This window comes from Ceratina calcarata, unplaced genomic scaffold (assembly GCF_001652005.2).
Source record: "Ceratina calcarata isolate Rehan_Ccalc_2016 unplaced genomic scaffold, ASM165200v1 scaffold72.2, whole genome shotgun sequence".
Taxonomy (NCBI): Eukaryota; Metazoa; Arthropoda; class Insecta; order Hymenoptera; family Apidae; genus Ceratina; species Ceratina calcarata.
Window position 1 is genome coordinate 1,553,120 of NW_017178472.1, and position 21,065 is coordinate 1,574,184.

The window sequence follows — 21,065 nt, forward strand, 5'->3', positions numbered from 1 at the left end:
GGTAATCAGATCAGCAAAGATTAACGGAACGAACCTAGATTCGTTCCGCATAGAGCGTTTAATTAATCGGGATAATTCGGCGCGATTGTACAATTAGCGATGCACTGCGACGAATTAACGATTGGATTGAATCGAACCATCGGATTAAAGTCATATCAGTCGCTTTGTCTTAGTTGAAATGCGGAAATGCAAATGTTCAACCGTTTCCACTAAGTATTTCAATCCATTATTTTTGCGATTGTACTTTAGGCGTCCAAGAATTGATAGTGAATTGCGTGAGAGACGATACCGGCAAAACTGTGATGCCTTTTCTATGCACCGCCGAAACTAAACCGGAAGCTAGAATAAGGGTCTGCAACGACCATCCTTGCCCGCCAAGGTAAAACTTCATCATGCCAATTGTAGAATTTTTTATTATTGCAATTTGCGTAATTGTAGACGGAGATAGAAACGAAATTTGAATCACACTTAATTTAAACAAATCCTGTTTGCGATTAGTCAATGATTACGATTGATTTTTGCCTGCAGATGGAATTTCAGTGAATTTACACCGTGTATGAGTCCATGCGGAATCGGTATACAAACGCGCGACGTCACGTGCATACATGAAGTGACGCGTGGCACAGGTAAGACGGTTCCTGTGCCAAACCACATGTGCCCGCAACCACCGCCAGCGGACAGACAATACTGTAACGTATTGGACTGCCCGGTTAAATGGAGCACCGGCGAATGGGGCAAGGTACATACTTGTGTTCAATTAATTAAATAGCAGGATTAGTGCACGATTAGAGATTCACTATGACTCGTTGGAATTAAATCTAATTTTCCGATTAATTTGATCAAAACTCGATTTGCCAAAACCCCAACATTATCATTTTATATTAAATGCTAAAATAAAAATCACGGATCATTTTCTTGCCATTGAACGGTGTTTGAAGTTTAATATTAGAAGTAATAATGCAAATATTTCTCAAAGAGCTAATACAAAATACACGCGTAAAATGTGTATTACTCATGATTAAATTTGAATTCAGAGGAGATACTATTTATACAAAAACAATAATATGAATTAACTGAAAGAGTGTGCAAAAGAGTTTGATCGATGGTGATTCTAGTGCTCAAAAACTTGTGGAGGTGGAGTGAAAAAACGCAGAGTAACCTGCGAACAAATAATGGCTCAGGGGCATAGGCAGAATAGAGAAGATCGTGAATGTCCACCTCAAAAGCCCGCCACAGAGAAACCTTGCAACACCAGAGCTTGTCACGCTATGGATGCCGGGTCTCTGCCTATCATTTCCAGTCAAAACACGACTTACAACCAGACAGACTTGAACGCGAAAGTCGACTTGAAAATCGGCGGTATCGCGACGGTGTTTCAAGGCACATCGTCCATCAAAATTCGTTGTCCCGTTAGAAAATATGATAAGTAGGCATCTAATAAATTGCGAAAGTACTAAGAAAACCTGAACGTGGAACTGGTATAAAAATTAATATATTTCCAGAGAACAGATTGTATGGACCAAGGATGACAAAGAGTTAAGAAAATCAAGAAAGTATAAGATTAGCAGAAAGGGCGCCTTGAAGATAAACGATATAACGTCTACGGATGCGGGCGTTTACGCGTGTATAGGTTCGTAAATTATTTAATTAATAGTGCATAGGTAAACAAATGAATCAATGAATTGATTGCACGAACTCGCGTGTTGCAGCGGATAATTCGCACGCGGAGACGCGCTTATTCGTGAAGTTTCGTTCAAAAGAACAAATAAGTAGCGAAGAGTATCTACGATTGAGCAATTCCGTCCATCGGCAACGAAACGCGAATTTGGATTCGGCGCCAGCGAATTCAGGCGAGAGCCTTTACACGGATCGAGCAGGTAAGTAATAACAATATGTCATTCAACTTTATATTTAGCATGTTGTACCTTGATCATTTTTAGTTATTTAAATACATTTTATAACAGCTGCGTATGGAAACAGATTCGTTAACATTGATAGTGAAGATTTGAGCCATGAGCGAACAGGGCCTAGCAAAACGACGAGGAAACCGCATCAGAGAAAGCAGAAGACTAGTCCAACGCCACCGGATTTAACGGTGATACATAAAGAACACGCTGTAACTTCGTTGAATCAGGTAAAATTGAAAAAATCTAAAATGATAACAAATAATCGGATGATAAATGACTCTAATAACTGTGTGTTAAATTAATCTCTCGTCAATAATTCTTTTCCTCGCTGCTCTTTAATCTTTTCTGGTGATGGATATTCAGCCAGGTTACCACGAATCTGTGGAATCTACTGCACCCGCAAGTTCGGGTGCTTCCACTCTCGTACCGCACTTAACATATTTTATATCGACATTAAAGGTGAGACGATCCGAATAATTGCACACATTACCATTTGTCCAATCTTGAACAAAATTAAGATAAAACTCTTTCACCTGTTTTAAAATAATATTTCACTAGGAACGCCTCTTATCCTCATCTGATGAAATCATCTGCTTTGTTTTCTATATACGTTGTCACGTACAAAAAATGTATAAAGTATGTTTCAACAGGAATACTGGCCGTTCCAAAGCGAAAGCTCTGTAGGAAGGTCTCACAGAACAGCTCCTGTGGCATTCATCGATGACATAGGAAAAGAAGCAGTTGTGACAAAACGCACCATGGCAGACAGAAATTCCGGTCTGAGATATCAAAACGTTGAAGACAATTTGGATACCCTGCATCGTAATACGGCGATTCCAGATGAAACTTTCGGGCCTGACGAAGAAAGGATATTCATCGATGTAGATCCGTACGATTTGGACGAGTCCATGTTCGGATTACAACACAGTGATCCAATAAAAGTCACTCCTACTGTGAATAAAATTAGCCCAATAATATCTGTGAAGTCCGATGTAGATTACGTCGAAGAATCGCTGAAAAATGTTAAAAGACAATGGCACGATACGTCAGAAATAAAAGATCATTGGAATTCGACGCCTAAAAATCAAGATAAAGAACTCATAAATAATTCAACCACGTCTGAAAGCATTACTTCGCAAATGCATTACACTCTGGATACAAATACAAAATACAGTACTGAGAATTTTGGAGAATTCGATCGCAAAGAGATCGATCGAAATAATTATCATAGTTTTGGAAGTGAGCGCGTAATTCCTACGATGTCACTTAAAGAAGCAGAGGTAGCTTCGGAAAAATCTAGCCCTGAGAATGAAAAAGCAGAAGTTCTAAACAGAACGAAAGAATATGAGCAAATTTTTGAAGACGAAATGAAAAAGCGAAAAGTTTACGATGAAAATGATACAATTGACGATGCTATCACCCGAATTACAACCACTAGACATTCAGAAGACGACTTATTCGATTTAGCATTAACGGAAGATCGAGAATCCGAAGAAATTGTAAAAGATATGAAAAATTTGTTGCGAAATAAAGAAGCTCGAAACAGCTCATCCGAGGACGCAACTGATTTTCAACAGCGTTCTATTAATGAAGAGAAACTAAACAAGTCTGTAGCTGTAACAACGACTATTGTTAATGGACCAAATGCCACTGTCGATTCGATGTCTCTCAGCATTTTAGGTAAAAAAATTAGTTCGTTTGTAATTTTTCTTCTTTTTATGTATGTCCTACAACTACATAGCCACGTTCTATTTATTTGTTTCATTGGATATTTATAGATACTTCGGAAGATTTGGTTTTTGAGTGGGTAACAACAGATTGGTCGAAGTGTTCTCAAACTTGCGGAGGAAGCGGATTTCAGGTAATTTAAGAAGATTGACTTTTAGTTAAGGCGCAAACAAACTAGAAATACCATATCGCAGTAATTTATGCTCATAAAGATGCGAGGAGCTCAGTGCACAGTTCGTGCAGCGAAACCAATCGGAAACACAACTCGAACACCTCCCCGGACGGTCATAGGAGCAACGTTATGCGTGGATGCTGGCCATTCGGTACCGCAAAAGGTAAAACCTTGCGGGTTCGGTAAATGTCCTCAGTGGCATACCACTGAATGGACACCTTGCGAAACATCCAGATGCTTCAACTGGAAAACTGCGATGCAGAGGCGCGACGTTACTTGTCGTTTAATAGATGATATGGAAAATGGGCAACAAAATATTACGTTACTGGATCCTAACAAATGCGATGATACTATTAGACCTCTTCAGAGGCAAGAATGTTATAATGATGCGTGCAAGGGTGTCTGGAGAGTTGGGGAATGGTCTGAGGTATTGGCCGACATTCTTTCTTATTTTTAAAGTTTAGTGTTTGAAAGGCATGTAATAATTTTCATGTTTATGATATTCTTTTATGTAGTGTACAGCATCATGCGAAGAAGACGGTATCAAATATAGAATCTTACAGTGCGTTTGGTATGGCACTAAGAAACCAGCTGGCAACGCGTGCAGAGATATTCCGCGGCCTCCTGTTATGAAAACGTGTAGGGGACCCCTCTGTCCTCAAACACCTGGTGAAATATTATAACTAACATCGAACACTTAACGAATAACAGTTGATTTAACTAAAAATTGTTCTTTCAGATGACTGTAAAGATCATTCACAACTGTGTAGCAGGGTAAAAACGATGAACATGTGCAAGGTACCCCTTTATCAAAAGCAATGCTGTCAATCGTGTCACTAGATCCAACAAATCGATAAGAGTTGATTCCGAAATGAAACCATTAGATAAAAGAATGATTAAATTAAGAACTACGCCCGGAGAAAATGTCGAGTTGGGTAAATACATTCGAAGATTATCTTCAGGAATATTTACCGAAATATTTGAAAAATAACGGATCGCGTTCGAATCTACTAACGCGTACGTTGAATACAGATAAAAAATGTGTAAAAAAAAACAGTATGGAAGAAACGGTATCGACCAAATTATTTTCGCTCGTAATTGTTCCCAATCCTATTGTCCGTGGCCCTCGAGCAAAACGTGTTCGCGTCCGAGCGTCGGAATCTTCTTGCACTCTTTGTTAAGGATCTGATTCCTAATTATGTGCTAATTAAAGTTATAACTTTCGAACGTGTATCACGTGGTAGTTTGGCACGACTCCTAATAGCGCACGCTCGTAACCCCGTGAGAAGAACGAAGGGAATCCCGGCATTCGTCCAAAAAGTTGAGAAATTTTATTGTTGAAGTTCAATGAGAACGGAATTATAATAGGAGAGGTATAATTGTATCCTGAAAGGAGACACCGCGACAATTCGAAGTTCGTCGTACGTTGGTGTTACCAGAGACGAGCTTCAATAGAGCTGTTCAAATTTTTAGATGGAAATGTTACATATGAATGAGAGAAGGGTGAACGGAAAGCAGTAAGTAATCCCGATCGCGCTGTGAAAGGGCGGCACAAAAGTTCATTTTTCGAGTCTTTATTTTTTTACGTGTATCTTTCGGATAACGCGAAGATCCGACCTCTCTCGGTTCACATATCGAAAACGCGCAAGGTTTTCGTCACTTTTTATCGAAGACTGACAAAAAAAATGCTACACGTTTCTTCAGTACATCTTTCTTCGCGGAAACGCATCCATCGCACGATTTCTAGCAAAAATTGAGTAATTCCGTTAATTTTTTCAATACACTCATCGTAAAGAGTCTTCACAAACATTCCGCTATACCCTTCCGAATAGAGGTGTGTTACACACGTTTCGTTATGTTTCCACAGGAATATATTCGTATTTATTGCTGCGTTACTTCTAGGTTCAACGATATTCGATATAAATTATTATACGACATGTTAAGTTATAGTGGATGATAAAAAGTATAAAAGTTACTAACGACGTATAAGTTATAAAATGAATTATTACGCGCCTATAAGCGCCTCGTCAGGCGTATGTAAGCCAATAGATCCTAAGCAATAAAATATATAGGGACTGTAATATACTATTTTGTTAATAACCTCTGGCGAAAATTCGTTAACATGACGTTTCAATTTTCCGGTCGACTCCGAACAAAATTTAATTCTGTGCCTCTAATCACGCGATCAATAATTTCTTTTGCTCTTATGACTTTATCAATGCTTTATATATCCCAATTCTTGTATTTCATTATTTTAAACAATTCAAATCATTGATGTTATACACATATGTTAATGGGAATGGAAGGATGTATTAATGTAATGTTTGAAAATAGCAATTACGTTGTTTTAATCTTTTTTGTCCTACGATATTGTGAACAGATTTTCGCTATCAACGAATTTGCCTCAACACAGCTAGACAGTTTGCCAAAACGAACTGACATAAATGAAATAAAATATAAATAAATTAGTATATTATTGAAAAATCGAGATGAAAAAAATATATATATATTACCAGCTACATAAGAAAGCGCACGCGGATAAAAGTAACACCACCTTAAGCGCAAGTATGAATGTATCATGCAGAATGGAAATATATTGTTTCACAGTATATTTATAAGAAAAATTCTGTACATTATCAATATGTTTCAATGAGTTTTAGTTAGCATTTAAGTCCACGGTAAATGTTATTCAATCGAACTAATCACGAAAAATATGCGTTTATTTAATATCGTCTATCAATAAGCACACGGTAATACCTGCAATTTTGTATATACCACGATCTAATTATGTAAAATGACTCCACACTATTATACGAAGAGCATTATTGTTCATTATATCTATGTACATATGTAACTGCCTAAATATGAATAAAACCAGAGGATATATCACTGCACAATATCTTAAATCACTAATTAATAAACTGCTATTCTATTAAGATACAAATTCATTTTATTGCTCGTCTAAGAAATAGTACTAGAACAGTGTTCATAATTGACATGAATATTGACTATTTCGTCCTAAACATTGTATATAAATTATGTAACGTAATATTATATTCGCAAGTGTATGAAAGAAAATCAGTCTGTCAATCCCCAATTTCGGAGTATCGCATCTTGACTAAGAGGCCACAGTTTTTTTAGTAAAGTCCATCCAGATTTCTGTGTACTAAGGAGATAATCATTTTGCGGATCGTAGAGATGGGAATAAGCACCCATGACCAAACTCTGACAAAGTCTCGCGCAGACAGTGGTCTTCAAAATTTTCTTCTCAGGTTCTGTCAACTTCCTTATATCTTGATATCCTTCGATGACGTGTTTACCCATCGCTATATCGCCAGCTTGTAAAATCATGTAGCATAATGTGATCGCTAACTCAAAGATCAGGCTCGTCCGATGAGAATCCCCAAAATCAATTACGGCAGCTATCTCCCTACCGTTCGAGCTCACTACCAGATTCTGTTCATTTAAGTCACCGTGTATCATGCCGTGCTCAAGTCGCAGGTCGATCTCAAGCACTTCCTTCTCGAAAGCGAGGATTACCTGATGCGCCAATTCCCTTTCGAGCGCATTCTTGACGGCGTAAGTGAATTGCCGTAATTTCGGCACAGAATTTAACATCCACATTGTCTTGTGCTCGTTATAAGCCGAATGGGAAAAATTGAGTAGAACATTACTCAGCTTCGCGGTGAAACTGCCGACGTTTCGAAGCAGTTCTCCGGTAATCGGAACGTGGCGCAGTAACTCACCAGGTCGATAAACCAATAGTCTCACGACGTAATCTCCGGTACATCCATCAGCGTTCAATTCAACCAAAGTATGATACAGTCCGTGTACATTTTTCACGGGCAGAGGACAGGTGATCTCTCGCTTGTTGAGGAAGATCAGCATATCAGTCTGTGCTTCAATCACATGTTCTTTTTTTGAATCTAAAGAATTGACGATTTTTAAAACGTAACCGCATTCGCTAATATTTGTTATATGCGGATTCGTATGCGAGCCGTCACAAATTACGTGATAATTCCTATCATCATACGCGTTTAGGTCGGTTACGCTTAAGGCGGTCAAGTTGTAAAGTTCTTTTAACAACTTCGTAGCTATTTCTTTATTTCCAGGCGGACGAATACACTGACCCGGTATCAATACGGCATCATTGTTTTCTACTTCCATTTTATGTATAAAAATTATTTCGACAGTCCTCCTGAAAGTAGTCTTTAAACAGCTTTTGCAAACATAACATCAAGTCAACAAACCTTCGCTTTAATATAATTAAATGTATTTAAAAACATAAGCTACTTACTCGAAAAGCGTGTATTTCTTTTATACACTTATTTCACTTCAAAATGGTATGCAATTCACTAAGATTACGAACAAGAAATCGTGAGATATATTATTCAATAATTCAATATTTTCTCCATATATAAAATATAGTCGAAAAAACAATGCATTATCATTAACGGAATTTCGTAAATAATCTTTTGTTGACAGATATTCCAGGACAAAAGACACTACAAGAAGATCGTAACACATTCACGATTGAAGCCGTTCATAAAGTAAATTGTAAAATGTGCAGTACAGTTGCCTCCCATGAGTTAGCAGTAGTAGGGCTTAAATGCAGGATGATTGATATTTATTGTTGCTCGTTATATTGGCTATCACGAAGAAAAGCTTTGAGTGTCTTTTGTGTATATAGTGTCCGATATGTCGAGATAACAAGCAAAATTACATCCTTATCATACTGATAAGGGCATATTGCTTAACACGTTGACTGCCGCGCGTATTTCCAATAAAATATTCTTCAGGCCACGAGTGCTGCTGCGCCAAGCGTACTCGCAACAATTTCCCGTTTCATTTGTTTGCATGATATCATGTTTGATCATTTGTTTCCATTATTAAATTCCTAAGGTCGTCACTTAATACCTCGCCACTCTACACGATCAGTTTGAAGAAATTTTGCTGTCACCCGAATATGGGTGACGCGGCAGTCAACGTGTTACGTATTCTTATATTGATAAGCATTAAATCTAGAATTATTACTTGATGCTACATTTTTTAATAATAGTTACATGACAGGAATCATGAAAAATTACATTAAACAGAACTTGTTTCAATAAAACAATCTGACTGATCAAAAAACCGGATGAAAATCTATGCATTTATTCTCTTATTTTCGAAAGTAATACACAGGAAATAAAAATTTAAATTCAAAATCCTGTCATATGTAAATGCCTATATAAATTTCGTATTTTTCTGTGCACTGATTTTTTTATGATATAATTTTAAATCATATAAATATACTTATACATATTGTACAACGTACAATCTTGTATAAACGTTTTAAATATGATATCGACGAGTATTACAAACACTTCTACTTAATTTACATACACACAATGTTTAATCCAGAACACACAAAAACAAAATACAATTCTTAATTGACAGTACTATAAGTGATTAACCTTTCATTTTATATGCTAATATTAAACATCGTTTACATGACGAAATTAGCAAATTATATGTACTGTTAAGAGAATACATAAAATAATTGTAAACTATTATATTATAGCCAATTACAATTACAGTAGTACAGGCTTTGATCTTTATTTATAAAAATACATGACATATTCACCGGCTCACCGTACCGGACCATCACAGACCATCATAGAGACCATATTATCCACCACAGGATGACGGGCTCCGCACTTCACCCAGTGTTAGTTCGCCGTCGCAGGAAAAGATCGACAACTTTTTATATTCTCTAGAATATATTGTTTATTGCATGGTCAGATCTATGGTTTATTGGTTATTGTCGCCGCGCCGTGAGAAAGCATGCCCGTTTCGCGCAGCTTGGAGGTAGTAAGGGTAACCGGGGTAACCGAATACGTACTAATACGTAGATCTGAGTACTGGCGACGATATAGACAGCATTAAAGAGAAAGAGAGAGATGATCGAAAACTAGCAGTGCGCAGCGCAGAAACGCAAGCGCTCTATCGTGACTCTCCTCCCTTCTTCTCCGTGGTAAATGTGATCGTCGTGATACAAACTAGATATAAACAATACAGAATTTTATTTAATCTGTTGTATTACTATTATAAAGAAAATCGTAATTTTTTAAGAGTATTTAATATTTAAATCTTTGTGTATAAAAATGGCTGTTCAACCAAACCAACAATTTAATATGGGTTGGTGCAACATAATGTAATTTTCCTAACCTTCTTTACATTCTTAATCTATAAACAATGTGTGAAATATATTTCAGATCCACCAACACAAGTTGGTTTTGTTAAATTTTTTCGGAACATGCCAGAAGTAAGTAAACATTTCATATATTCTTATTACTTATTACTAATATTATTTCAACTATTTATTAACTGATTTAACTATGCTCATATCTAACATTAAATATCAAAAGATAGAAAGAAGGATGTAAAAAATACATTACTTTATTTAAATAACAGAATGAAATCGAATATGTCTGTAATACTAGATCAATTTTATGATATTATTAGTAATAATATAGTATACAATACTAGCAACGATTCTTGCAATAATAAATTTTTTAGTATCACAAATTTATTATTCATAAATAATGATTAGCCAAAAATAGTCCTGGCTCTTTCTCTAGCTTTATCAACAGAACTTTTAGCTTTATCAATAGTGTTCGTTATTTTATGACCAATTCGTGACCAAAATGATGGTGGAGGTGCTGCTTCAGTAGTTGGCGTATCGTTTATGTCTAAGGGTTCTACAGGTAATGGTGGAGGTGTTAACTCTGTCATCACGTCCTTTGGTTTTTCTCGAATATACCATGGATCTTCGTTATGTACAGGTAGTAAAGTAGCACTAGGATTTATTGTTACTCCTGCATATATGTCATCACTGTGAAATGGATCATATTCTCCTCCTCCATAAGCTTCCAAAATTCTTGGTTCCAATTTAGGTTGAGATTCATTTTGTTCAACATCTTTCTTCTGTATATTTGCAAGATCACTTGCCTGTTGATCAGATGTTAATGTATTTTGCGTTTGCATTAGATGAACTCTCCTCCTAACACTTTTTACTCCAGGTTCAGATGCGTAATATTGAGACTGTTGATTCTTATCAGCAGTTACATGTTTATTTTGTGTTTCCTCATGAGCCTGTTGTGAAATGGTTGTTAACTCCTGTTGACCCTCTTTATTCTTCTGATCTATTTGTTGTACAAATTGTCTCTGATCACTTGGATGATATGTATAATGCCATTGTAAACCCACAGTTGCATCGTTCGATTTGTGTAACCAATTTTCTTGATCCACATTTGCTCCTTCAACATCGTATGCACTAATCTCAGTTTCTTTTAAGGGCTTAGAAGAGTCTTTATTGGTGGAACTCGTAATACCTTGGTCTCCCCTTATATTTTGATCCCTAATGTTTGTACCAGCACCTGCATCAATTTCTGGAGGTATCTCATTAATATCTAAAGCATCTACATCTCCTAAAGAAGAATTTTCAGTTTTTTGGTTATTAATATCCATACCTTGACTTGGAAACTGTACATTAGCTGCTGGTTTCGAGTATCGCGACCTTGGCTTCGGCTTTTCTGCAGGCTTGGGATGACTTTGCGTAGAAGGTGTCGATGTGTCATCTATATGCTGTGCGCGATTTGGCTGCCAAGGTTGATAACTCTGTTGAGATTCTTGACCGAATTCAAGATTCCCGGATGTTTGCTGAGTAAGGTCATCGAATTGACCTATTTCCTGTGTAAGACTATCTCCTTTGGGCTCCCACGATTGATGATTCTGTTGGGATTCTTGCCCAAATTCTATTTTTCCAGATGTTTGTTGAGTAGTATCATCTACACTTTGGACTGTACTACTTGGCTTCCAAGGTTGATGACTCTGTTGGGATTCTTGCCCAAACTCTAGCTTCCCAGAAGTTTGTTGAGTAAGATCTTCTAAATTTTGATTTGTATTCGGCTTCCAAGGTTGATAACTCTGTTGGGATTCTTGCCCAAACTCTAGCTTCCCAGAAGTTTGTTGAGTAAGATCTTCTAAATTTTGATTTGTATTCGGCTTCCAAGGTTGATAACTCTGTTGAGATCCTTGACCGAATTCAAGATTCCCGGATGTTTGCTGAGTAAGATCATCAAATTGATCTATTTCCTGTGTCAGACTGTCTCCTTTGGGCTCCCACGTTTGATGATTCTGTTGGGATTCTTGCCCAAACTCTAGTTTCCCAGATGTTTGTTGAGTAGTATCTACATTTTGGACTGTACTACTTGGTTTCCAAGGTTGATAACTCTGTTGGGATTCTTGTCCGAATTCAAGCTTCCCAGACGTTTGCTGAGTGAGATCATCAAATTGATCTGTTTCCTGCGTAAGACTGTCTCCTTTGGGCTCCCAAGATTGATGATTCTGTTGGGATTCTTGTCCAAACTCTAGCTTCCCAGATGTTTGTTGAGTAAGATCTTCTAAATTTTGATTTGTATTCGGCTTCCAAGGTTGATAACTCTGTTGAGATTCTTGTCCGAATTCAAGTTTCCCAGACGTTTGCTGAGTGAGATCATCAAATTGATCTGTTTCCTGTGTAAGACTGTCAACTTTGGGCTCCCAAGGTTGATAATTCTGTTGGGATTCTTGCCCAAACTCTAGTTTCCCAGATATTTGTTGAGTAAGATCTTCTAAATTTTGATTCGTATTCGGCTTCCAGGGTTGATAACTCTGTTGGGATTCTTGTCCGAATTCAAGCTTCCCAGACGTTTTCTGAGTGAGATCATCAAATTGATCTGTTTCCTGTGTATGGCTTTCTCCTTTCGGTTCCCAAGATTGATGATTCTGTTGGGATTCTTGTCCAAACTCGAGTTTCCCAGACGTTTTTTGTGTAGTATCATCTACATTTGGATCTGTACCACTTGGCTTCCAGGGTTGATAACTCTGTTGAGATTCTTGTCCGAATTCAAGCTTCCCAGACGTTTGCTGAGTGAGATCATCAAATTGATCTGTTTCCTGCGTAAGACTGTCTCCTTTGGGCTCCCAAGATTGATGATTCTGTTGGGATTCTTGCTCAAACTCTAGCTTCCCAGATGTTTGTTGAGTAAGATCTTCTAAATTTTGATTCGTATTCGGCTTCCAAGGTTGATAACTCTGTTGGGATTCTTGTCCGAATTCAAGCTTCCCTGACGTTTGCTGTGTGAGATCATGAAATTGATCTGTTTCCTGTGTAAGACTGTCTCCTGTGGACTCCCAAGGTTGATGATTCTGTTGGGATTCTTGTCCAAACTCTAGCTTCCCAGATGTTTGTTGAGTAAGATCTTCTAAATTTTTATTTGTATTCGGCTTCCAGGGTTGATAACTCTGTTGGGATTCTTGTCCAAACTCTAGCTTCCCAGATGTTTGTTGAGTAAGATCTTCTAAATTTTTATTTGTATTCGGCTTCCAGGGTTGATAACTCTGTTGGGATTCTTGTCCAAACTCTAGCTTCCCAGATGTTTGTTGAGTAAGATCTTCTAAATTTTTATTTGTATTCGGCTTCCAGGGTTGATAACTCTGTTGGGATTCTTGTCCGAATTCAAGCTTCCCAGACGTTTGCTGAGTAAGGTCATCGAATTGATGGGTTTTTTGGGTAAGGTCTTCTAGCTTTTGATTTCCAGTATGTGGTTTCCATGGATCATAAGATTGTTGTGAGTGTTGATCGAATTCTGTGTTTCCAAAAGTTTGTTGAACAATCTCATCGATCTGCTGCTCTTCTTCACGGTTTGTATTACGTTTATATTTCGTTTGATGCTGATAATTGCTATGGGTGTGTGAATCATATGCACAATCTACCGTATCTTCGCCATGTCCTAAATCAATTTCTCCAGTTATCAATTTTCCTGACTGTGCTTTTTGACTTGAAGTGTAACCACTTTCTTCAATCTGATGTGAATATCCTTGATTTGTGTGTCCATTTCCATATTGATTATAATTCTGTAAATTATACTGATTCATATTTCTTGTATAGTGCGGTATTCCAGAGATTTCTTTAGTCTGACTCGAACTCCAATGTACGTTATAAGGCACTCGTCCTGTCGAGCCTGAAGGAATTACACTGCCTATGTTGGCACTGTTTCTCAAATTGTCAAGGAACATTTGATTTTGAACAAGTTTTGATTGATGTTCATCTAAATTTTCTGACTGTTCTACCTGATGATGTAAAGTTGAGTCACTGTGTATGCTTTTACTGTACCCACTGCTTTCTGTACTGTGTACATTGGTATATCCAGGCGTGGGATTAAAAATTTTTTGCGAAGAGCTTCTATAAGGTAACCGTCCACGAGTAGTATCTGAGATAGATTGTTCATTGCGTTGTGTCTCAGATAGAGTACTATCATAATGTCGAGCTCCGTAATTACTGGACATCGTATGAGGAATACCAATATTGCTGGTTCCCATGGTATTAGTTGTCGATAATTGACTTAATCCTGCAATATCTTTGTGTAGTTTGTCTACTTCCTGTTGAATATTTTGAATGCCAATTTTTGATACATCAGGAACAGGTATTCCGTCAAGCGAACTGTAATTGGACGTATAATTCTGTTTATAGTAGCGAACCTTTTTGTCTCCCGTAACGTATTGACCTTCTTCGGTGAATACGCGACCATGTCCCCCATCAGTTTTATACGAATCTACTCTTTTCCAATTTCCAGGTTGCGTATTAGTACCGTAAGATTCTTGCGTATGTTGAGTATTAAAATCAGGTAAACCGTGCTGCTGCACTTGTAAATTTTCACTATCTCCTCGAAAATTTTCAAATCTTTCACTTTGAGCATTAGTTTTCATAAATGTAGATTGAGTATGTTGTTGACTTCCTAATTGGTTATACCTATTTTGCTCTGTAGTTGACCTTGAAGTACCCGTTTGGCTATAAGCCCTCTGAGAATCGAAGGTATTATCCGTAGGTACATGTACACCATATCTGTTGTTCTGGTATTCGATATTCGATCCTCCAGTGTTAGGATATTTCGTACTGTAAGAAGAACTATAATTTTTCTGATAGTATCTTACTGTTTTCGGTCCGTCAACAATTTGACCATGTTCTTCATGCACTTTCCCATGCCCGTTGTCTACATTATAGTCCTTATGCTGTGACCATGTACCGGGTCTTGAATAGTCAAGGCCCTGTAAACGTGATGCAATTTCTGATAAGTCAGTTTGGCCTTGGAAAGCATTTGAACTTTGCGTTTGATATTGTTGATGATATGAACCACAATATTCTGTGCAGCCAGTTGGTGCCGATAATGCTTGCGTTGTTAAGAAAAATAAAATTAATATCTTTCGAGCCACCATATTAATGACTTGGTCTCTGAAACGTAAAATTTACTTAATGAATGTTTATGAATACTGATATTATAAATTAAACTTAATATATTATAATAGATATACTATGATATATAAAAACAATAAAATAATTATTAAAAGATTTAAAAGAAATTTAATTACCTCTGTGGCGAAAGGCCAAAAATTAGTTGACTTAGAGAACAGACTGTTGGTTGAGATGATCTCAGTGGCAGTATATTGATATCTACTACATGGAAGTTGGAGCAATTCAATTTATGTCTGCTTCCCCTTCTTTGTACCTCATCTCTAAAAACATTCTCTTTCAATCTTACATGATGTTTTCTGTACATTTAGCTCATACATATCCTTATCAATACCAATAACTCACATTGATTCAAAACTAACAAATATCCATTTCTCTGAAAAGGAACACTAACGAAGATTTCTACTTTTTGATTTGCAAGTTAATATTAAACGTTCATCTTATTATAAATATTACATACTAAATAATCAGCACATGGCAGTAAAAAGAAAATTGTTTCTGCCTAAAATTCTTAGAATTAGAACATGATTAAATTCATTATATCATCTCTTTATAATATAATTATAGGTTTTGATACTAGTAATACAAATTTGACTTGATGTGTCATTGGTGATGTCATTCTAAATCTATAACATCCTGGTTGTGACTATTTAATTTATTCGTATTTCATAATAGGCATGATTCAAGGTGACAAGTGAGATGACCAACGTGCATCGGTGCATCTGATCTTCTCATATTTTAAATTTTTTTGCACATTGTTTTCAGTAGTATACAAATCAATAAGCAATTAATAAGACACCCTTTAATTTCTAAATTCTTTCAATTATATATTTCAATAAATCAAACTGAGATAGTTAACAGTGCATTCATAATGGCCTACTTAAAATGCGTATTACTGACCTTCCTGGAACATGAACTGTGATCTCAGAATAAAAACAGTTCTAAGATAATGTTACTGAGATTTCTGGTCTTCCCTGTTGGATTTTCCACTCTATTTCTTTTGAATTACACATGATTTATAGAAATTTGTGTCACGAGTATTATATCACTCAAATACGTAATAGTTTTATACATAGAATTAATTAACGTATATAATTAATGAGAAATTAATCAATAAATATACACTTCATAATGCTCTATTGTACCTGTCTTTACAAATTAATTTCAATATTTTCTAAAAATAAATCAATGCTTATTATAAATTAATATGCAATGCATCTTTAAATTAATGTTGAATACTTGCTATAAAGTGACAGATTTTCCTTGAAATTACATTAATCAGTTCACGACTGTCTGACCCTAGATAGACATTGACCTACAGATACGTAATAAGATTCTTCTTTTCTTGGAAGCAATTGTTATGTTTTGATTTGTCAATAATCGTAATTCTTGTATCAACAGTTTCCTTTTTTTGTAATACATGGATTATTTAATATAACAAGTTAATATGTAGTTTTCTGTGGTAAAGTCTGGCGCATTTCTTGAATTAGTAAATGCACTATAAGTTCGTAGTAGTCCTACCATCATTGCTACTTCAGTTAGTCATCTTAAAGGGATATGCTGATCACAAAAATTAATAACGTATAGAAATAGGTCGAGGATGCTTAAAAGGATAAGCTCTCGGTCATTATTACAATCTGAATACACGCATTATCAAGTTACGTACTATTAAATCTTTAATTGATTCTCGTGTTTTTCAATATTAATGTGACGAAATAATAATTAATTTCAGAAACTGAATACTACTATCCGATTCTTCAATAGATTGGACTATTACACGCTACATGGTAGTGACGCATTATTTGCTGCTCAGGAAGTTTTCAATACCACTTCTGTGTGTAAAATAATAGGAGAAGGTGAAGTTTTAAGGTATCAATATAATTTCAAATATATTGGAGATAATAAATTTTGTTTCTTATAGGTTCACAAAAAATTGAGGGTGTAATACTTAATAAAAATCATTTTGAGTCTTTCATACGTGATTTATTATTAGTAAAACAATACAGAGTAGAAGTGTATGCTAATCAAGGAACAAGTAGAGATCATAATTGGGTATTGCAGTATAAAGGATCACCTGGAAATCTGGTACATTTTGAAGATATACTTTTTGGCAATAATGATGTTTCTGTTAGTGTACGCGTGATAGCAGTAAGATTGGGAATGGAAGGGAAACATAGAGTAAGTCATACAGACTTTTTTATAAGAACAATAGTTGTAATTAAATTTAATGTATTTTATAATGTTCTCCAGATCGTCGGTTTGAGTTGTGTAGATACTACAGCAAATTCATTCTCTGTTTGTGAGTTTAAAGATAATGAATCATTCTCGGATTTGGAGTCACTTGTTGTTACACTTGCTCCTAAAGAATGTTTGTTGATTCATGGTGAAGGGAGTTATGAGTTTGAAACTCTAAAGCAAGTAAGCTCACAATTCAATTCTGTAATATAGACAATTAAAGTGACATAATGTATTATAATAATTTTTCTGTTAGGTCATGGAGAGAAATAATGTTCTGGTTACTACAAGAAGGAAAAGTGAATTTTCCAGTGAATCTGTTATACAAGATTTGAATACTTTAATTAAATTCAATAAATCTCAACAACCAAATGCGCAATGTCTTCCCGAAGCTCATTTAGATTTTGCAATGTCAGCTATCTCTGCTCTTATCAAATATTTAGATGTAAGTATTAAACATGTAACGAATTTTAAAAAACTTTAATACATACGGACATAAAAGATTTCAAGACTATAATTTTCTATTAGTTAACGTCGGAAGAGGGAAACTTGAATCAATTTAGCATAGACCAAATACAGCAGTCACGTTATCTGAAATTGGATTCAGCAGCTATAAAAGCACTTAACATTGAACCTTGTGGTGATAACACTTCCATTTTGTGTGAAAGTACACCTGCAAGTATTTTGACGCTTTTAGATAAATGTCGCACACCTCAAGGACACAGGCTTCTTGCTCAATGGATTAGACAACCTTTGAAAGATTTATCTCTTATAAAAGAACGACACGATATTGTTGAAGAATTAGTAAACTGTAATGAATTAAGATCAAATCTCAACAATGATTATTTAAAACGCATGCTTGACTTTGAAGTATTTGCGAAAAAATTGGCGAGAAAGAAAGCAACCTTGCAAGATTGTTATAAGTAATTATATATTCTTTTTATGTATAATACATGATAAATTACGTATACGTTCTTTAATTCTCGTATCCTCTTTTTATTTGACTTATTCAGGATTTATATGTGTGTGTCAGAGTTACCTGGATTACTTGAACAATTTTCCAACACAGATATAGTAGCTATGAAGACAATGATCACTGATCCTTTAAAAGACATTATCAAAAACATAGACAAATTTCAGCAAATGATTGAACATACAATTGATTTAGAAGCTGCTGAGAGAGGAGATTTCCTAGTAAAAGCTGAATTTGGTGATAATTTAAAAGGTATACAATACATACAATTTTCCATTTCGTATTTTATACATAAATTTATATTTGTGTATAAACTCATCTATTGTCGTCATTAGATTTGAAAGATACTATGGTAAAAATAGAGAAGAAATTACAGTCAGTATCGCGTAAAGTCGCCGACGATCTTTCTCTCGAACATGGTAAATCGCTAAAATTAGAATCGAATCCGCAATTTGGCTATCATTTCCGCGTGACAATGAAAGAAGAAGAGGCATTGAGAAATAAAAATAAATACTCTATTTTGGATTCCAATAAAAGTGGCGTGCGATTTCAAACTGATCAACTAAATGATCTGAATAACGAGTACACTTCTGTCAAAAGTAAATACATGGCAGAGCAAAAAAAAGTTGTTGCAGATGTAATAGAAATTGCAGGTTTGTAAATGAAGAAGTAAATAATTAGCTAAGAAAATAAATATGTAATATGTATTATATTATACTGTAATTATACAGCTACTTATACTAGCCAGATAAAAATAGCTGGAAACATAATTGCCTATCTTGACGTGCTTACTGCCTTTGCAACTGCCGCTGTAAGTGCCAACAAACAGTATATTCGTCCTGAAATGTTACCTAGCGAATCAGGCGTATTTCATCTTACCCAAGTTCGACATCCATGTTTGGAAGGTCAGGAAGGAATAGATTATATAGCCAACGATGTTAATTTTAAAAGAGGTAATTTTCTGTTGTTAAGATAAACTGTAATGTACATTCACTTTTCTAACAATCGTTAAAATTCTAGGAGATAACCATTTTTCTATAATAACTGGTCCAAATATGGGAGGTAAAAGTACATATATAAGATCCATTGGGATTGCTGCTTTAATGGCACATATTGGTAGTTTTGTTCCTTGTGACAATGCAAAAATATCACTATTAGATTCCATATTATCCCGTGTAGGGGCAGATGATTCACAATTAAAAGGTCTCTCTACATTTATGATGGAAATGATGGAAACTACGTCTGTATTAAAAGTAAGTTCAAATAACTAATGTTTGCATAAAGTACTAAATAATTTATGTATATAATATATATAAAATTACTTATGTGTTCTGCAATTTAAATAGTCAGCAACATGCAATTCTCTCGTATTGATTGATGAACTAGGCAGGGGAACGTCTACGTACGAAGGTTGTGGTATAGCTTGGTCAATTGCGGAGTAAGATGCAAACTAAAATAAATATTTTTAAAATTTTGTATTTTCCTATTTTTAATTATATCATTTCTTACAGGTATTTGGCGAAGAAAGTTAAATGTTTTTGCTTGTTTGCGACACATTTCCATGAAATAACTAGACTAGAAGAAGAAATACCTGGCGTCAGGAATGAACATGTGACTGCTCTCGTTGATGATGATAAATTAACATTGTTATATAAAGTAAAACCGGGTATATGCGATCAAAGTTTTGGAATTCATATTGCTAAAATGGCTGGCTTGCCGCAAGATGTGATAGAGGTAATACTTTCTTTCGTCTTGCATGCTCAAACTTCAATTATGTTTGACAAGTCACTAAGAAATTAATATCTCTTTTAGTTCGCTAAGCGTAAGCAAGAAGAACTTGAATATTACCAAAATTCAGTTTTTGAAGGGTCTGACAATCCATATAAAAAACGAAAAATTATCAAGGTAGCAATACTTGTATGAAAAACATCTAATTTACTGTTTCCTAATACAATTTAATTTTTAATTGTAATATTACAGGAAGCTGAAGTTCTTATTTCGGAATTTATTGACAAGTGTAAGAATTTAGATAAATCATTATCTGATTCTGAGTTAGAACGAAAAGTTTCAATATTTAAAGAAGAAGTTTTGTCACACAAAAATCCTTACGCTCTCCTTGCAGCCTCATAAATGAAATGAAAACGTGAATAAGATGAGCAGTATTATCATTATTTATATTTAAGTACAAAAGGGAAAATGTTAGAAATGATGTTCTACAATACTTACTAGTTTTTGTACAAATATATAATATTTTGTAATAAAATAATTGTCGAATGAATATATCCACATCATCTAATTATAACATTCCATATACAATAATACACTTATATATAATAATCATATGCATAAAACTAAAAAGAATACAATACCTATACTGGTAATCTGAATAAACGCTACATATATTACAAATATTTAAAATAAAAATATTTTAAAGGAGCATAATTGGATTTCAGTGCTGAAAGTAATGTTTAATTTTGATATACTTCATTTCATCAATACCACCCGCTGATAACATATTGATTCAATATTTTACCATTGTAACCTTGAACTTGACTAACGTATTCCCTATTTCTGGGGAGTGTCTGCAATCTTGTATTAGTAACTGTTAATTGTACGTTTTGTATAATTTTTATTAGCAATTATGGATCCTACGATCTTCCCTGACGAAATTTGGATAAAAATTTTATTATACTGTGATGTACCTGACATTATTGC

The 21,065-nt window shown here is 35.2% G+C and overlaps 5 protein-coding genes across 11 annotated transcripts in view; 3 read left to right on the forward strand and 2 right to left on the reverse strand.

The window, feature by feature from the left end:
- The window catches only part of nolo (ADAMTS-like no long nerve cord), a 175,727-nt gene extending 169,021 nt beyond the window's left edge, over positions 1 to 6,706 (forward strand). For all 3 annotated transcript variants that reach the window (XM_018033538.2, XM_018033540.2, XM_018033544.2), the window contains 12 exons: positions 250 to 379; positions 529 to 739; positions 1,116 to 1,426; positions 1,503 to 1,630; positions 1,710 to 1,877; positions 1,965 to 2,134; positions 2,271 to 2,366; positions 2,558 to 3,587; positions 3,686 to 3,768; positions 3,848 to 4,234; positions 4,323 to 4,476; positions 4,547 to 6,706. In XM_018033538.2, coding sequence (XP_017889027.1) covers positions 250 to 379; positions 529 to 739; positions 1,116 to 1,426; positions 1,503 to 1,630; positions 1,710 to 1,877; positions 1,965 to 2,134; positions 2,271 to 2,366; positions 2,558 to 3,587; positions 3,686 to 3,768; positions 3,848 to 4,234; positions 4,323 to 4,476; positions 4,547 to 4,647 — 2,969 coding nt within the window. In that variant the 3' untranslated portion in view covers positions 4,648 to 6,706. The remainder of the gene's footprint in view (positions 1 to 249; positions 380 to 528; positions 740 to 1,115; positions 1,427 to 1,502; positions 1,631 to 1,709; positions 1,878 to 1,964; positions 2,135 to 2,270; positions 2,367 to 2,557; positions 3,588 to 3,685; positions 3,769 to 3,847; positions 4,235 to 4,322; positions 4,477 to 4,546) is intronic.
- Positions 6,707 to 6,734: 28 nt separating this feature from the next.
- Positions 6,735 to 9,284, reverse strand: LOC108630327 (hydroxylysine kinase). 3 transcript variants are annotated; one of them, XM_018033546.2, is made up of 2 exons: positions 8,105 to 9,284; positions 6,735 to 8,005 (listed from the first exon to the last, which is right to left on the reverse strand). In XM_018033546.2, exon 2 carries the CDS (start codon positions 7,972 to 7,974, stop codon positions 6,886 to 6,888), a length of 1,089 nt encoding a protein of 362 aa, XP_017889035.1. In that variant the 5' UTR covers positions 7,975 to 8,005; positions 8,105 to 9,284; the 3' UTR covers positions 6,735 to 6,885. The 3 variants fall into 3 exon arrangements, with proteins under 3 accessions (XP_017889035.1, XP_017889038.1, XP_017889036.1); XM_018033549.2 differs by having other exon boundaries at positions 6,735 to 8,016; XM_018033547.2 differs by having other exon boundaries at positions 6,735 to 8,026.
- A 572-nt stretch (positions 9,285 to 9,856) lies between these two features.
- spel1 (DNA mismatch repair protein spel1) lies at positions 9,857 to 20,628 on the forward strand. Of its 2 annotated transcripts, XM_018033545.2 has the most exons (15): positions 9,857 to 9,987; positions 10,065 to 10,114; positions 16,875 to 16,998; positions 17,064 to 17,320; positions 17,393 to 17,560; positions 17,634 to 17,822; positions 17,906 to 18,300; positions 18,391 to 18,602; positions 18,686 to 19,003; positions 19,082 to 19,303; positions 19,371 to 19,603; positions 19,697 to 19,788; positions 19,862 to 20,084; positions 20,163 to 20,255; positions 20,331 to 20,628. In XM_018033545.2, the coding sequence occupies exons 1-15, from the start codon at positions 9,954 to 9,956 to the stop codon at positions 20,478 to 20,480; spliced, it is 2,760 nt and encodes a 919-aa protein (XP_017889034.1). In that variant the 5' UTR covers positions 9,857 to 9,953; the 3' UTR covers positions 20,481 to 20,628. The 2 variants fall into 2 exon arrangements, with proteins under 2 accessions (XP_017889034.1, XP_026673807.1); XM_026818006.1 differs by lacking the exons at positions 9,857 to 9,987; positions 10,065 to 10,114 and adding an exon at positions 15,276 to 16,799.
- LOC108630322 (uncharacterized) lies at positions 10,278 to 15,355 on the reverse strand. 2 transcript variants are annotated; one of them, XM_018033532.2, is made up of 3 exons: positions 15,262 to 15,347; positions 11,322 to 15,124; positions 10,278 to 11,240 (listed from the first exon to the last, which is right to left on the reverse strand). In XM_018033532.2, exons 2-3 carry the CDS (start codon positions 15,106 to 15,108, stop codon positions 10,399 to 10,401), a joined length of 4,629 nt encoding a protein of 1,542 aa, XP_017889021.2. In that variant the 5' UTR covers positions 15,109 to 15,124; positions 15,262 to 15,347; the 3' UTR covers positions 10,278 to 10,398. The 2 variants fall into 2 exon arrangements, with proteins under 2 accessions (XP_017889021.2, XP_017889019.2); XM_018033530.2 differs by having other exon boundaries at positions 10,278 to 15,124; positions 15,262 to 15,355.
- Positions 20,629 to 20,858: 230 nt separating the features above from the next.
- The window catches only part of LOC108630289 (uncharacterized), a 3,441-nt gene continuing 3,234 nt past the window's right edge, over positions 20,859 to 21,065 (forward strand). Inside the window, 1 exon segment of the mRNA XM_018033478.2 lies at positions 20,859 to 21,063. Within this exon segment, the coding sequence (XP_017888967.1) occupies positions 20,992 to 21,063 (72 nt within the window). The 5' untranslated portion in view covers positions 20,859 to 20,991.